General features: G+C 34.4%; 1 protein-coding gene across 1 annotated transcript in view; it reads right to left on the bottom strand.

Moving 5' to 3' along the window:
• Window positions 1-18424, bottom strand: part of LOC125060262 (four and a half LIM domains protein 2) — a 152501-nt gene extending 134077 nt beyond the window's left edge. Inside the window, exon 1 of the mRNA XM_047665069.1 lies at window positions 18192-18424. Within this exon, the coding sequence (XP_047521025.1) occupies window positions 18192-18239 (48 nt within the window). The 5' untranslated portion in view covers window positions 18240-18424. The remainder of the gene's footprint in view (window positions 1-18191) is intronic.
• Between the last annotated feature and the right edge of the window lie 342 nt (window positions 18425-18766).

Raw genomic sequence — 18766 nt, 5'->3', positions numbered from 1 at the left:
ATTGACATAACGTAGATTAAAGAAGATTGAAATAGACTTTATACTAGCAACATTTTCTGGACTATATTTAGTTTTGAATTAATCGTTAACTACTAACAAACTCAAACTCAAAATAACTTTATTCATATAGGTAAACTAGTACACTTATGAACATCAACAGAAAAGATGTTAAATTGATTCTAAATTTACATAAACTACCTGCTTAAGGGCGTAGAGCGGGCAAAAAGAACTGGCAAGAAACTCTCCGCCACTATTTTTAATCGCCAAGTATTAAGCATACAAATTGTTTCAACTGGAGCAAATCAATTCCAAGGATTAGGGTCATTTAAATATTAGTCAAATTTATAAAAAGCTTTATTGATTAATTTACGTTTAACAAACAGTTTTGAATTTATTCAGTGATAATTATCTTATTTCGCTTGGTAGTTTGTGGACACAGTTTCTGCACTTAGACTCTCAATAGGTCCATTGTGCGTGCTTGGGAGCTTGTGGTAAAAATTGTTGTGCATACTACTCTAACAGGGCATATGAACTTTCTAGGTCTAGTAGCCATCGATGTGGTTCAAATCCCGGCGCCCATAGATTTGAATTTGTGAAATACAAAATAATGTTCTCAGTACAGATGTCTTACGGAAACTCAACATTGAAGTAGAAATTGCCGTCGAAGTTATGCAGTAAGGTTGCTGATCAAAGCCCCGCATTGACCACATGCACTGATTAACTTGACTCCAACTTTGTCAAGAAGTTAACAGATGTGCTCTTGTTCCGTACAAATTAGTCCGCTTCAACTGGCAAGACGTGCATTTCCAATATATCGGAGGGTTGCATCTTATAAATATATAAATCGTTGATTTGCAAAGAATGTGGTTCAGATAACATAATTATAAAAATCTCACAATCAGCCATAGGCATGAATATCATTAATAAACATAATGCCACAATATAATAAGAATAATCAAGATATATAATATTTATATTATTTATATCAAACACTGCAAAATATTGCCCATAACAGGAAAAGTAAATAAATGTCTTCTAGTCGACGTCGATGTAACTTATTATGATTGTATTATATTATTTTGTAAAATAAAGAAATTAAAAAACTAATAATATAATTATTGCCAAAACTTATGGTCTAAAAACTCTCCCATTGTTTCTCCTTTAAATATGAAAGCATTACACGACAGTGATCTGTAACTTAGTTTGATAGCCTTGGCGTTTTTTTTAAATGGTGCAACATATAGCCAATTAAATATAATATTTAAATTACAGGAATAGACTAATAAGCACTTAATTCAGTTGAACGCTTTCATTTTTCATATAAAATAATATCAGCGGATTCTAGAGGGGTGAGGAACGTAACCAACCAATTAGCCAAGGCCACAGATTTCTTTATTTTTCTTTCGCCTTCTGTGCCAAATGCCGCCATCTTTTTAGGTCTAAGGCATGCCGGTTTCCTCGCGATGTTTTCCTTCACTATACGAGTGTAAAAAAAAAGAGTGGCGGAGAGTTTATTGCCAGTTCTTCTCTTCCGTTCTACGCCCTTGATTTGAGAACTGGCACTAAATGTAAAGTTAGAAGCATTTCATATACATTTCTTTTTTTTGAGGTTCATAGGTGTACATTGTGTTACCTATATGATTAATAATGATTTTGACTTTTGACTTTTTTTTAATGTTAAACGCGTATGTAGACGGAAAAGTTAATTGGTGCACTGCCGCGTTTCGAACCTGGCATAGGTTTGAATCAGGGACAAGTGTCACACGCTTATGTCACTACTGATGCTATAATAATTGGTCAAAGGAAAGATATACCGTATCCATTAACCCAAGACAATCAATTAAAACAAAATGCGCTTTATTTTATGAAATATGTCAGTTATCGATAGTGCTGCCAAGTTAAGTATGGAATATTATTTAATTTTGTAGTAATCACAGTAATTCACACAATTGCAAAATATAAAATATTATTTCATACATGCCTTGCCTTGCGCTTGTTGTGATGGGATGGATAAGTACGTTCTTTTCTGGTGTAGATAATATAATTCAAGACTTGAATTCCTTATTTCCATATGTGGGTTCAAGCGTTACCATATATTATCATTAAGCCGTAAAATTATTATTTAACACTTCATTATTCTCGACAAATCGCATCTGCATTATTCTGTATGAACACGGAGAATTAAACCGCGAATCATTTTCGGACAAAATTGAATTCCGATTTATAATGATTTGCTTTTTTAATGATTTCCGTTTCGCATGTTTTGAACAAAAAATATGGCTGTGCACCTGCACGACAGGTGCATTGTCTGTATAGATCTCACATGAAATTAAGTATAAGGTGATGTTGGAACAGGTACAAAACTAATTTTTGAGGCAATTTCTTAGGATGTACGATGTGTACCCTTTTTACCCACTCATGTATCCGACCTAATTTATTCTTGGTTCTGTGGGCTACAACGAGCAAAGTACGCCGAGAATTCGCGCTTGTGATGTACTTCATAAAATTGTTACATGGCAAGGACAGTAATTCGGCAAATTAATACCTTACCTTTAATGTACCTGATGGGTACGTCAGAAATGTTCTGATAAGGGCACATATGATTCGGTGTATTCAATTAGGTAACGAATTACATAGGTTAACGGACCTTTTTCATTGTCCGTTGAGTGAACTGGCAAAAGTTCCATTATTTGTTAGTCCCTATAGTAGTTAGTTAATTCTTGTATTTTTATTATGTAATTTTGTTTTCCTAATTAATTTCGTATGTTTGCCTTTTTTTTTGTCTGTAAATTTTATTCACGTATTGTGCACTCTTGTCAATTTAGGGTCGCCTGTTAGGGCAGGAGTGTTTTTAGAAATAAATAAATGATTATAAATATATCTTTATATTGAAGGCTAGTATACTTTAGTTCATGTAACTAGAATTGGTCCCATATATTTATTAAAGACACGGATTTTTTGGACCTGTTTCCAACAACTGTGTTTGGCGTATTCGCTTTGAAGAACTTTCTAACATCTTTGACGATGCTAACATCGTCCAGTTCATAAAACGCAACAGGCTAAAGTGGTGGCTTTGGTGGTGGATACTAAAGGAATTAATATTTCTAATAGATCATAGTTTAACGTGTGTGTGAGAGGCATGATGATGGATTATTGTAGGTCAGCGAATCTCACCTGAACTTGACATGATCCGAATATTTGCCATGGCAAGTTACAAAGTTCTCTGTAAACCGTTAAGATAATGGATTTTAAACGCAATGGCTAATATATTATTAGATCATCGACTCGAAGTTCTTCGTAGTCTTCATTAAAGAACGTCTTGCCTGTCTTGCCTGTCTTGAAAAGCCCTAACCGATACCTTGACTTGCTGCCTCCACACCACTATATCCTCAGCTTGAGTAAGTATTTAAGTGCCTCTCACATACAAAAAAACAGTTCGTGCTCAAAAAAACATTTGGTTTTTTTTGCTGCCCTTACTCTGTAACTGCCAGTAGCGATACGAGATATACCTACGTTACCCCTCGCGCCGCGCCATCGCATGTCACGCAGTTATCAATGGGGGAATAGGGGTCGATGCGTCCAAAATAAGGGATACTGACGCTTCTTTGCTAGCATTGGACTCAACTTCCTCCAGCTCTACAAACCAGGGCGAATGAGCCGACGTGAGTATAGTTCTAGCTGTGCGAAGGTCCATCCCACATCATAAATAGCCGTAGCTTGAATAGCTGATAACGGCGGGATGCGGACAAGGTGACGTTATCGGTATTGTGGCGGCGTCCATGCGTCGGGTTGTCTCTCTCTAAAATATGGCGAGGGGGCCGATGGCTGGCCATGCGTCATACTCGTGAACGGGTGCTACTTGTGGTGACTGATCACACTTGAATTCGTATATTCGGTGATGTTAGTTATGTATTTCGACTATGTATTTGCGTGTTGTTCCCACGAGAATGTAAGTGCGTGCTCCTATGTCACCATGCCTCCTGGTTTTTTATTTATTTTATAATTATTAATTACTTAAGATGTCATGTGAAACATGGTGTAATGGTTGCAGCAAATTAATACCTTACCTTTAATGTACCTGATGGGTACGTCAGAAATGTTCTGATAAGGGCACATATGATTCGGTGTATTCAATTAGGTAACGAATTACATAGGTTAACGGACCTTTTTCATTGTCCGTTGAGTGAACTGGCAAAAGTTCCATTATTTGTTAGTCCCTATAGTAGTTAGTTAATTCTTGTATTTTTATTATGTAATTTTGTTTTCCTAATTAATTTCGTATGTTTGCCTTTTTTTTTGTCTGTAAATTTTATTCACGTATTGTGCACTCTTGTCAATTTAGGGTCGCCTGTTAGGGCAGGAGTGTTTTTAGAAATAAATAAATGATTATAAATATATCTTTATATTGAAGGCTAGTATACTTTAGTTCATGTAACTAGAATTGGTCCCATATATTTATTAAAGACACGGATTTTTTGGACCTGTTTCCAACAACTGTGTTTGGCGTATTCGCTTTGAAGAACTTTCTAACATCTTTGACGATGCTAACATCGTCCAGTTCATAAAACGCAACAGGCTAAAGTGGTGGCTTTGGTGGTGGATACTAAAGGAATTAATATTTCTAATAGATCATAGTTTAACGTGTGTGTGAGAGGCATGATGATGGATTATTGTAGGTCAGCGAATCTCACCTGAACTTGACATGATCCGAATATTTGCCATGGCAAGTTACAAAGTTCTCTGTAAACCGTTAAGATAATGGATTTTAAACGCAATGGCTAATATATTATTAGATCATCGACTCGAAGTTCTTCGTAGTCTTCATTAAAGAACGTCTTGCCTGTCTTGCCTGTCTTGAAAAGCCCTAACCGATACCTTGACTTGCTGCCTCCACACCACTATATCCTCAGCTTGAGTAAGTATTTAAGTGCCTCTCACATACAAAAAAACAGTTCGTGCTCAAAAAAACATTTGGTTTTTTTTGCTGCCCTTACTCTGTAACTGCCAGTAGCGATACGAGATATACCTACGTTACCCCTCGCGCCGCGCCATCGCATGTCACGCAGTTATCAATGGGGGAATAGGGGTCGATGCGTCCAAAATAAGGGATACTGACGCTTCTTTGCTAGCATTGGACTCAACTTCCTCCAGCTCTACAAACCAGGGCGAATGAGCCGACGTGAGTATAGTTCTAGCTGTGCGAAGGTCCATCCCACATCATAAATAGCCGTAGCTTGAATAGCTGATAACGGCGGGATGCGGACAAGGTGACGTTATCGGTATTGTGGCGGCGTCCATGCGTCGGGTTGTCTCTCTCTAAAATATGGCGAGGGGGCCGATGGCTGGCCATGCGTCATACTCGTGAACGGGTGCTACTTGTGGTGACTGATCACACTTGAATTCGTATATTCGGTGATGTTAGTTATGTATTTCGACTATGTATTTGCGTGTTGTTCCCACGAGAATGTAAGTGCGTGCTCCTATGTCACCATGCCTCCTGGTTTTTTATTTATTTTATAATTATTAATTACTTAAGATGTCATGTGAAACATGGTGTAATGGTTGCAGCTCCTTACAAACATTATGTAAAATAAAAAACTTGGCGATTAAAAAGTGTGGCGGAGAGTTTATTGCCAGTTCTTCTCTTCCGTTTTACTCCCTTGATTTGAGAACTGGCATTAAATGTAAAATTAGAAGCATTTTATGTATATTTATTTATTGACGTTCATAAGTGTACATTTTGTTACCTATATGAATAAATGATTAACGAATTTTGAATTTTTGAATTTTATCAGCGTGCCCTGCATTGGGCGTTAGTTCGTTCTAAATCGCTGACGCTTTTGATAGTTACAGATGTGATGCCCAGCAGTAAGGGTGTGACAGAGTATGCAAATTATATTTAATATAAACCAGTATAAAATTCTAAATATGAAAAGTGTAATTTATCTTGACTGACACTCAACGAGCCTAACAAGGTTATCAACTGAATGGCATCGCTTTGATTTATTGGATCATTGACTGATGGAAATTAAATCTTCCTATCAAAAGCGTAATTTATTTGTTGTAGCTTTTCAACATAACTGGTAAAATTGTTATTGAAAGGAAAACATCTCCAGCGTGTCCCCAATCCATAAATCGACGACATGTGTCTAACAGACTGATCTATTTGTCTATGAATTAACAATGATCTTGAGGCCAATTTGAGGCCAAGGGTTTTACTGGACTATTATTATTAATACGTGTTTACGGACAAAAAATCGTGAAACACGACGTCTAATTGAATCGATGTATATAGACTAGTATGACCATGATTAGCCTTCTAATGGTAATAGTAAATTAATCAATATATTTGAAAACGGAATATTAGTCCGGTCAATTTAGGCATTCGAAAGTATGTAAAGAGACCCAACAAGCTGAAGATCAGTAAAATTGTTCAAAACATAATAATAAATAATATTTAAAAGTTCCCCACCATTCCCGTGTATGGAATTTTTTTATTCAATAGGTCAAAACGTGATTTTTTCGCGATTTTCAGCAAAACGGTAAGTTTTATCATAAAAGTATCTTAGACAAAAATGTAGATCATAAAATTATTTATAAAAAAGGTATTTTTATGACCTTTTAATGTTGCATTGTTATGTTTCTTTACTGGAAAGCTGATCAGGCTTCTGACCTGAAGATCTCTCTCTAGAAAAGTCTTTTCGATTCTGAAATATTATGGAAGGAACTAAGGGATATCAGTGGAAGTAGAGTCTACGGAAAGTGAACCGTCTTGGGATTTTAGGTACAGTACATATTATCTTTTTATATTGATAATACAGTTACGTGTATAGAATCCAAACACAAATCTGGATACATAATAAACAAAATTTTTTGAAGTGAAACGTCACGAAGATGTGCATCGTTTTTGTGGAAGAAAAGGGAGAGAGCGATTGAGACCGATTGAGAGAGAGTGAGAAAGGGCGAACGTAGCATGAAGTAAATAACCATGTTGAAAAAAACATATTTTTTTAAAATAAATTAAAAAAATTAAATTTATAATTTGTTTTAATTTTCGACACTTTTAATATTTTAATGACAATTAAATTCCTAACATATCTTCCGTTTTCCCTCCCTCTAAGTCTCGGAAATCTAAAGATTTAGATTTGTATAAATATGTACAAGACTTAATAATTATTAGTTTGCCAAAGAAGTTTCGCGTCCGACATGTGTACTTTGTACGCTGCGTGCGCTTTTTATTTTTAAATAAGAATTATATTAGTTCGCATAACTGCCAAAAGGGTTCTCTATTCGCAAATATCTCTGCTTTAGTTATCATTTTAAATAATACCAAGAAAAAGACTAATCGGATTCTCGTGTCAATGACCTTACAGTATTGGAAGTAGATAGTAATCACAAAGCAATTTCCTCGCCTGCGCCTGAGTCACTTGATGCACTCGTAAAAAGTTAACGACTAAGAAATTTATATCGAATAGGTTTTTGTGTAATTAGCTAAATTGAATGATAGCTTTTACATTAGCAGGCTAATATTGCCTAGTAAATCGAACTGTGGTTCGAGGAATATCATAAAAAAACTATCTATATGTCGAATTATCTTCTCCTTCAGGCACAGAGCACGCATGTTTAAACGAAACCACTGGCACCAAATAAAAGCTTGATTCGAAAATATATTATAAATGGAACACGAAAAAAGTACGATCCTTGATACATTATCACTGGAATTCAAAAATGGAATGGTGGTAAAAAGATTTAAGAATCGGATACAAAAAAGTTTTTATTTACATTCCGGAAATAAAATACCTGGCACCTAATAATAGATCTTGGGCTTAATTTTTTTTTAAATTACCGAGGCATTACCAGGCACCGAACAAAATAATTGTTTTTGGAATGATAGTATCGACTTCGCAAATTTCAGGTACATGGTAAAATTTTTGCGTTCCATAGATACTTTTTTATGGCCGGAAAGAGTGATAATAATCGATCCAGGAATTACAGGTACGCAATGTACGTTTCCTAATAGCACAGTGAAAATCACCATACGATTTTATTCATATTGGTTGGCGAAACCTAGAGCCACGAAACTAATCTTGGGCTCGACCTACCGACCACCAAATGTCATTGAAAAACACACTTTGACACATGGCAATAATTACGCTATTCCCTTGACAACAATGTCATATTGAATTGATACAAAAGCGAGCGTTTGATCCAAAGAATGTCAGGATCCCTACAAAATCTGCTCACAGCTCATTAAGCAAATTTTCGCATGAACGCTTGCGAACCGACCAAAGGATGTCTACATGGTGAGCAGGTGATCGTGGCATGCTAATATCGACTTAAAAGGTCAGTTAGGGTTATTAATAATCCTTGTGCGAGCTAAAGAGCCTCTTATAGTTAAATACCAAAGGTACGATAAATTATACAGTATGTTTTTAATTGCTTATTTAATTATATTGTGGTTTTTTTGTTTGAGGAGGAATGGAACACAGCGTACAAAATTAAGTTGTCCTTTAGGACAAGAGTAGCTGGATAAGAAAGAAAACAATTGCAAAAAATTTAAATGGAAATGGGCGGACCACACCGCTCGCATGAATGTCAAATGGACAGAGTAACAAGGTAGAAAGGCCATCAGGGAAAAGAAAGATACGTCGCCCTTGATGGAAGATTGGGAGCAGAAATGCTCAAGATAGAGAGAAATGTAACTAGTTGGAAGAGGCCTATACTGTTTAAGAAGTCTTTGATTTTTTAAATTAAATTTTTAGAGTGTATCTTTTGTTATATAGATGAATGTTTCAAGGTGTACATAAGGCTTACTTGTGATTATATTTTGTTAATCTCGATGCTGTCGTATACATATTTTTATCGTAAGCAGTTTATTGCTTTACGGTAAAGTTTCACTCGTATAATAATAAAAAAAGCCCTTTATATCAGAGACTTTACATTTAAATACAAATACTATCACCTCATTCATTTCTAGGTATCAGCGTGCCCTTTTTTGGCAAAGGCCGCCTGCAAATCCCTCGATATCTGTCTGAATTCTGCCACTCTTTGCCATGTACCTTTTGTTTCCTTAATCTGGTCTATCCACCTACTAAAACCTTCTATGTTGTCTTCCTCGTTTAATGTACATTGGACACCAGTTTAATTCTTTGTTTCACCACTTTTCTGTTCCTCTTACCTTGTGCCCATTTCCTCATCTGCTACCCTAGTAGTTTAGACACAAAATATATGAAGAACGTATGGAACGTATTTTAATAGAGACTAAACCTTTTTTTAAATAGACTTAATAAGAACTGAAGGAGGGGTAATCAATTCTACATGTACTAATATTATTTATAATTTTCATGTGAATTCAGCTTCTTAAAGAAAATCGATGTCGATTAAAAAGAGTTACAGAGCGTCTTCTTATCAATTCTTCTCGTCCGTTCTACGCCATCAAATAGTGAACTGGCGGATTTATTTCCAATTCAGAGTAGTTTAAATATTTTTGAAGTTTAAAAGTATTTTGACTTTTTAATGTCTTTGAGAGTTTTAATACCTGATAAAGATTGAAAATAGATAGCTGATAGAATTGTTATATTTCTCTTTTTATCACAAAGTTCGTAGTTGTAACAATTTCTAACTGTGAAATCAATTTTTAATTTTTAAACTAACTACAGTTTTAAACTGTGTTGCTTTGTTTAGTATTTTTAATTAAGTTTTTAAGAAACAGTTATTAAGGTCCAGAAACCTCTCAAATAACTGACACGATTAGATGAGGCTTGAACCCTCAGTTAGCATATACATACTTGTTTTGTAAATCGAAAAGGGATAATAATGATTTAATTTCCGATAAATTTGTTGATAATCACACAAATATAAAACTACTACGTACTTGATAACCTAAGATCATCAAGTTCACGATAACCCTTTTTTCTATTATTGTTACGAATACTTTAAAAAACTTGTAAAAAAAGAAAATAATGGTAGTGAAAAAAATGCCGGTATTTTTTAAACCAACTATTTGAACAAAGCACAAATCGTCAATATCGCGTTTAAAATTCCAAACGACTAAAAAAACTGCGTTTAACGAGGCGTTAATAAAATAACAGTGTAATTAAAATAATTTTAAACGCTGCCCGTGAACTCTATAATTCATTTACCACTGAACAGATTTGGCCGGTAATGGAACGTAATTAATCTATATTAATACTTCGATTTGACGTTTTTGAGTGTGTTAATAAAATATGATTTCGCCTGAACATAAAGACCTCTATTCATAAAAAAAAATTATCTCCACTTGCTACTGTCCCACACCTCTCTCGCTTTATCTACTTTCTTGACATTCACCATGCATACTCAAATTTAAATTCAAAAATCATTTATTCATATATATAGGTAACAAAATGTATGAACGTCAAAAAATAAAATATGAAATCCTTCTAATTTTACATTCACTGCCAGTTCTCAAATCAAGGGCGTAGAACGGAAGAGAATAACTGGAAATAAACTCTCCGCCACTCTTCTTTTTATTCTTTACTCGTTGGTTGATGGTACTTTTAACTTGTCCCTTCTCCAGTACCTGGATTTCTATCTTCTCTCTTCGATTTATCTCTTCCATCCACGGTGGCCATTTATATCCGCTGATATACATGGCATATCCATCCTACGTGTTACTACGTCTTCTTTTATTCCACACTGCTCATACAAAATATATAATTAAAATTATCTGTAATACTTATGTCTCTTTCTGTCAAATTGTTTTTGCGCTGTCATGAAAAGAGACCAAGAATTGAATGAAACCACTTATTTCGCAAGAATCAATTAATTTATTTGATAAAATAAATTACTTACAATCTATAGGTAACATATATTAGTTAATATCAATTGTAGGTAAAAAAAGTTACTCAAACAAAAAGAAATAAGTTATGCTATCCGCGAGAAGACCCAATGACGCATTAAAACTAGTTTAATAGTTGTTAAATGTCAAATGCCATCCGCTTATTTATCCCTTACTTATTCAATATACATTTATCATACATATGATTATAGAAATTAGAAACTTTTAGTAGAAAATAATTTTTTTATTCTTTGAAACTAATAATAATTTGTGGAATTGCTTCCTAGCCAATTATAATTTTATTCTTAATCTGTTATTATCCAGTATTAAAATAATTTTGTTATAATATCGATTAAAATTTATAATACAACTAAACGCTGTCCAGGCTCCAAGAAACCACAACCCTCAAGGTCATTGGTCCACCGATGGTAGACCGAACACCATAAATAGCAAATTAATCAGAAAAATTCAATTATCATACATACAAATATTCCATACACAAAACATGAAACGTTACAATATCAGCTTATGATTAATTTAATTTGTGTTATGTACCGTTAATTAATAACTGTACTGACTTGCGTCTTAACGGTCAAGTGCTTAGTTTAAAGCTAATTTTGGATTGTCTTTGGTTTACATATTTTTAAGTATGTTTTTATTACATACTAAAACTCGTGAACTTCGTATCACCTACATATATTAGTGTCTAAACGTAATACAACATTTTTAAAACAGACCAAGACAGCCTCAACCTACAACTATGAAACATACATATTTGAAGCCATCTATATATGACAGGTTTTATTGGAAAATTTAATTGTCATATTTAGTATTTTTCTATACTTATTATTTATGTTTTCCACTGTTTAAACCTTCTTTGGACTCCCACAAATAATTCAAGACCAAAATTAGCCAAATCGGTCCAGCCGTTTTCGAGTTTTAGCGAGACTAACGAACAGCAATTCATTTTTATATATATAAAGATTCATTTTTATATACATATATATATAGATTATATGTCTGGCTATTAGGCTGATTACGTGAAGAGTACAATACACCACTAAGCACTAGCCATTCAAAACAAATCTACAACGAAACCGGCACATTCTTAAAATATTGCTAAAGTATTTATTTTAATACTACCAATTTCCGCTTGGAAAATCGGTATTTCTGTGCATCTGCAGTCCGGTTTTGGCATCTTAGTTAGCAATGCGGTTTGGCTAAAGTAATATAGTTTTGAAGTTTATCTGTTAACTTGTAGCATATTGTTAGGTAAGAGAAATTTGTGTTTTTTGATACCTCTAAATCTATTATATATTTGAATTACGATGCGACATTTAATGCCCCCCTAAGTTTAGGTCTAAATGTTTAATAGAATATTATATTTTAAAGAATTGTACGTATGTTTAAATTTTTTTTAACGCTTAATAAGCTTTTCCTCAAGGCATCGGCGGGCGTAGAAAATGTTTGATCCATTATGGCGTAAACTGTCAATCTTTTTTTTTTTAGAAACGGGCAGGAGGCTACTGAAATTAAGTGGTAGCCCATGGACACTCTCAATGCCAGAGTGCCAGTGCATTGCCGGCTTTTTAAGTAAAAGAATTGGTTCGGAAATACTTCAGTGGGAAGCTGGTTCCACATAGTGGTGGTGGCGACAAAAACTACCTTTAAGACGCTCAGTTCTGGAAAGACGGACGTCGAGGTGATACGGGTGGAATTTCGTATTTTACCCCGACGTCCGATGAAGCTCAGCTGGAGATATAATTCCGAACAACTCCTCTCAATACTCTCCATGGTAAATGCTGTAGAAGATGCAGAGATACCACGCCGGGATGAAGCAGCTCGGAAAGGGATTGGTCGTCAAGGGTATGAACCGCTCTTAGTTGGATACGGTCATACGGAAGGAGAATAACTGGGTAGCGGTAGGCGAATCATAAACTGGCTGGTAAAGATATTCTGTCAGAAGTTTCTAATATTGTTTATTATAATGCGAGCAGTGTTGGTTTAGTGGCTTAAGTTGATTTGCTATTTTAAAAGAGTACCGAGAGTTTTTTACGCCGTCTTTTTCTCTCGCCCTACACCCTCTGTATTCTTTGCCGATGAGTTGGGATTAATAATTTAATGACGTGGAATAAGTCATACCTGTATCTTATGTTCCATAATAAACATATTTTATTTTATATCATCTAATTTCCTGGCTGAGTCATGGTTGATGATATTTAACACTCACGGCTCACAGACTTAAGAGTTATAAGTAATTTATTCAGTTTTAGGATTCAATCCAATCACAAACATCTACCTAAAATCAGAACCGAATATGGTCACAAAAATATAACTTATTTCAGAGTCTTTAGAAAAGCCTCCGAAGATATGGGGAATAGTAGCTGTGGACCCGTTCCGAATATGCCTGCGAAGGTTTTTGGGAGATGACCTTTGATGCAGTAATAGCGTATGATCGCAGCGTAAATAATAATATATATCATTTTACTTTTTGTGTCATGTAAGTGACATGTATGTTATTAATTAGAATAAACTACAAATTCAAATTTAATGTCGTGGAATAAGTGATACATGTATCTTATGTTCCATAAGATACATATTTTTTTTAAGCTAGTGTTCCTAGTCCGAGGTCGTGCGTTCGAATTACAGCAGTGTAACAGTAGACATTTTATTATTATATACGCGCAATTATATATTGCTTCTACATTGAAAACTTCGTAAGAAAATTTGTATGTCCCAAACCTAAAAAAAATCTCATAATAAGGGTGACCACCAACTGGTCTATAAAAGAAAAAATCATCAAAAATTTGAGGCAATAGGGTTGTAGCATCACTGAATTATTTTATATTATTATGCAGTGAATAAATTCATTATATATATAGCATCACAGCGTCATAGTACATACTCTTGATGGGCAAACAAAGGCCTATCATTGTTTAGACAGTATCAATTTGTTTGCGATACAAATATTTTTGCTGACTCCACTGTTGCTAGTTGATTGTGAACTCGACGTCATTTAATTTATGGTTGTCAGAGACAAAATTCATAAAGTAAGTGAATAGATAGATAAGTATACGTCTACAAGAAGAGTACCAGTAAAGCAAAACTAGACAGACGTTGACCAAAATGATGTATTAGAAGAGGAGTAAAACAAAGAGATCCCCTATGACCCAAAATTTATAGCCGTCCTTCAAAATATTATGAATGAACCACAATGGGAAAGGAAAGTAGAAAACAGTAACTGAATGGACTGGTCCAAAAGGCAAAAGGAACAAGGGCAGCTTAGGGTAGCCAATTGTATGGCGTCGGGGTGCGTATTCCACAACTTAATGGCAAAAAAAAATTTATTTCCCATGTATATAATTTGACATATAATGCAGTTTTGAGAACTAGTACTTAAGAATCCCATGTCGTGTTAAAAGATTTACTGTTGAAAAATCATTTATAACCTTTAATTAGATTATATTAGTCCTCACTTTCCTTTTGTAGCAGAAGTAGGTATTTTCTATTCTTTATTTCACTATATTTCTCGATACAAGAAAGTAACGAAGGCTGTATTAACTGACAGGTTGATCCCGCCACAGCCTTGATTGCCCACTTAACTACTTAATAAGCGAAAAGAAACCTGCCCTAGCGAATTTTATATCTTTTAGATTGTTTTTTATGGAGCAGACCAGGCCATATATACAATAGTATAATATATAGACAAAACTGATAGAACGGACCTACAATAATTGTCTTGAAAGATACGAAAATTAATTAAATATTAATGACAACAGTAGAAGATGAAAAGAAGAATTGTGGCTGTAATCGCTTGTCAAAGACATTTTTGTATATTCATTAATTACTATTTTAGATAACTTTATCGAAGTATATTATTTTTATTTCGGTCGCGACTAGCTTTGCATTTAGGCGCTAGCAGATGGAAAAACAGCAGTTTTTTTTTAAATTCAACAAGGGGCAAACGGGCAGGAGGCTCACTTGATGTTAATACTCTCATAGACACTCACATTGCCTATAGAAGCGTAAAATAGAACAACAACAGACCGTTTCTTGAGGCAGTTTTTGCCGCGCACCACCTCTATGCGGAACCAGCTACCCACTGAAGTATTTCCGAACCAATTCGACTTAGGGTCTTTCAAGAAAAGAGCGTACCAATTCAAAAAAGGCCGGCAACGCACTTGCGAGCCTTCTGGTAATGTGAATGTCCATGGGCGGCGGTATCACTTAACATAAAGCGAACCTCTTGCCCGTTTGCCTCCTATTACATAAAAAAAGAAGAAGTGTTCTTGTCTCTCGATGCAGACCCAACGCATTTAGTTGGTATTAAATTTTGACCCTATCACTTCTGCACCTTAAATGACACATCCCATTATGTGCACCTTTAGATAACCTTATTTTTGTTTACTAATTGTACAATTCCACATTGTTATTCGAAATTTTATTTCTATTACTTACTAAAATATTTTATTCTTTATTAGGTTTGAGGTGAAAGTGACCCCTTTTTAGCGATGCTCGTTGACTTTGTAATCATATAACTTATTGAGTTTTTTCCTCTTATCACAAATCTTCTTTTGGTGCCTCTCCATTACTGTAGGTGGCCTTCAGTCGTGTAGTGTCTCGCAGTACCCGTCCACTCCCTAACGTTGTGATGCTATGATTTTTTCTTCTACCGTTTACACTGAAGTTTATCCATAATAATAAATTGAAGGAGGTGAATATGAGGGAATAGCGGTCATGGCGCAAGTCAGTATTATAAATAAAACAAAAGGATCAACCTTATATTATATTTTAAAAGAGTACCGAGAGATTTTTCGCCGGCATTTTCTCTTGGCCTACACCCTCTTTGCCGATGAGTAGCGATGTCTACCGATTCAAATTTAATGACGTGGAATAAGTGATATCTTATATTCCATAATAAACATATTTTATTGTATGTCATCTTATTTCCTGGCTGAGTTGATGATATTCTAGCACTCACGGCTCACAGACTTAAGAGTTATAAGTAATTTACATATTAAATTTAAATTAAATTGAATAGAAAAAATATTAAAAACAATATGGAAAATAGTAGCTATGGACCCGTTCCGAATATGCCTGCGAAGGTTTTTGGGAGATGAACTTTGATGCAGTAATAGCTTATGATCGCAGCGTGATATATTTTACTTTTTGTGTCATGTAAGTGACATTTATATTAGTAATGAGAATTAACTTCTTTAAACCTAGAGTCGAAACTGTTGAAAAGAAGGTTTGACATACTGCATGTCAAAACGAAATGAATTTTGACAAATAAGGGTCATAGTTCGCACCAAGTCTTGACACTGAATCATTAGATTTATTTTAAGAAATACATTTTAAAAACGAATTGATTGTCTAGAATAATAGCGTGGTAAATAAAGTTATCGTACTTCAATCAACGTCAATTATTATACAATAGGGAATTTAATTAACAAAACTGCCATTATACATTTCTCAAATGAACTTCTTAATTATCCAAGTGCAGCTCCAGTGAATTGGTTGCAAAGTTAACGATTAAGCAATTAATCTCAGCTATCGAGCTTGCAAGAATAATTAGATTTGGATTGGCATGCAAGGAGAAAATTTATATCAAATAAGTTCTCTTATTTCTTTAGAACTGATATAGTCTAATTTTTAATTAGTAAAAAAATTGTTGAGCAGAATGTAAGCCTAGTGGCTTCCGCGTGCGACTCTCCTAAGGTCGTAGATTCGATCCCCGGCTGTTCACCAATGGACTTTCTTTCTATGTGCGCATTCGAACGGTGAAGCAAAACATCGTGAGGAAACCGGCTTGCCTTAGACCCAAAAAGACGATGGCGTGTGTCAGGCACAGAAGGCTGATCCCCTACTTGCCTATTAGATGATCATGAAACAGATACAGAAATATGAGGCCCAGACCTATATAGGTTGTAGCGCCACTGTTTGTTTTTTAATTTGTTGCATATTCAATGCGTTTACCTGAGCTTAAAGTCAAAGACTGCATATCCTCAAATGCATTGCATTATAAATATTGGACTGTGAACTGTGTCCGTACTTCTTCCAAAAGCGATACTAACCCCGTAGTTGGTGTACCTACGTTGTAGTTCTCAACATCCGTAACCTTGGAATCGTGGAATAAACACTCATTATTGAGACCGATATCTTGCGGGTAATGGAAATTACAGACCTTGATCATATTAAAAAAAATATAAACTAATTTTAAAAATAGAATCTGATAACTATTCGAATTTGAATGTACATATAAATTGTAATAATCTATTGTTTTCTTTATTCGATTAAACAAACTGTTTTCCCAATCCAACCAACGATTATTAACATTGTGATTTCATCTATTGAACAAATAACGAGATATTGAATGCAAATATGCAATCACAACACATATGAATAGTTTTATATTGTTGTTTCCTTCTGGCATTGTAATGTTTATAAACAGTGGTATCATCCTACGCAAGTACTTATTATATAGAGTTTAATTTAATATAAAATTATTTACTGTCATTAAAATCGTATACACTTAATAGAAAAGATGCTAATCCCACTACAAGATAAGTCATAAGTTATCATCATTTATTAGGTTTAAATAAAAAAATATTAATTTTGATAATAATTATACTTACGCAAAAACAACGGAAATGATATCAGATATATCAAGTATTAGTAAATTCTACAATTAATATTATAATATTTTCTTATTAGTCAAGGAAATAATCATATTGTAACTATGATGGAATAAACATTATAGTTTTCAACAGATCACCAAATATAATCACCAAATATACCGCAAATTAAAATCCTGAATTATTATTTGTTTATAGTTTCTATATTCAAAACTACGTTATTAATAATACGATTACATTCAATGTTATACAAACTAGATTTAAAGAAGACTTGCAAAGTATAGCCAGTATTGGTAGAGTCATACATAAACATGAATAGGATATTATGTGATACAAGTGAAAATTCCGCGATATAGCCCGCTGTGGTGCCTACAAAAAACTCGTTACGGAAATGAATAGCAAAATATTAAATAATTTTCATTAATAATTCTTCTCTAACAATGTTAGACTGTTTGCAGATAATACAAAGAAATTATTTCACTAAAGTGATGTCAAGTTCATAATAACACTATGCACTGCTATTCATATAGACACGTGCAAAACGATTGTTATAGCTAATATAAAGTAAAATATTTGCTCTCCAGTCACCGATAGAACTCGCACGGACGCGGTCACCATTTTTTGTCCTTTTCACACTCGTCTTTTAAATCAGTGGCATTCAAACTTCTGTAACTTAGGAAAGTTTTGTTGCTTGTTACTTGTTTATTGCTAGCTGTATTATGTATAGTTTAACATACCGCTTCAGAAAAGGCGCTCTTCGGCCGTCTAGCTGGGGTCCCATTCATCCTTGATACGAGAAAAAAACAACCAATGAGAACGCACCAAACTTTTCACGGACACTTGTTGAGTTCACTGTCAAACACATGGGCAAACTTTGTACACAATCGAATACAATTTAATCGATGACTTCATGCAATTGATAAGTTATCGTGTCGCGAGGTGACCGGTTAGACGAGAGTACCAACGCACGGTTGAGGAATGACTGGCTGAGCGGCAGCCGGTCGAACGGCATTTCAACTTGCGCCATGCATTTTTTGTATATTTTGGAGGTTATGCCGGCTAACCCTAAGTTTTCTATATTTAGGTTGCGTGAGGTGACATCATATCAGAGAGATAAAGAACAATTACGAGACGTGTTATCGCTTGAATACACATTACGCTTGCAGTTTGTTATCGAAAATGTAATGGAATGAAAATAAATGAAGCGACGTATTGTTTTTTTTTATTTTTGCTACACGGTTATAATTTTAGTATTTATAATGCAATGTTTATTTATACTTCGACAGTTTATAATGATTTAATTTCTTTACAT

This window comes from Pieris napi, chromosome 21 (assembly GCF_905475465.1).
Source record: "Pieris napi chromosome 21, ilPieNapi1.2, whole genome shotgun sequence".
NCBI classification, from domain to species: domain Eukaryota; kingdom Metazoa; phylum Arthropoda; class Insecta; order Lepidoptera; family Pieridae; genus Pieris; species Pieris napi.
This window is presented reverse-complemented; position numbering and strand designations above follow the sequence as displayed.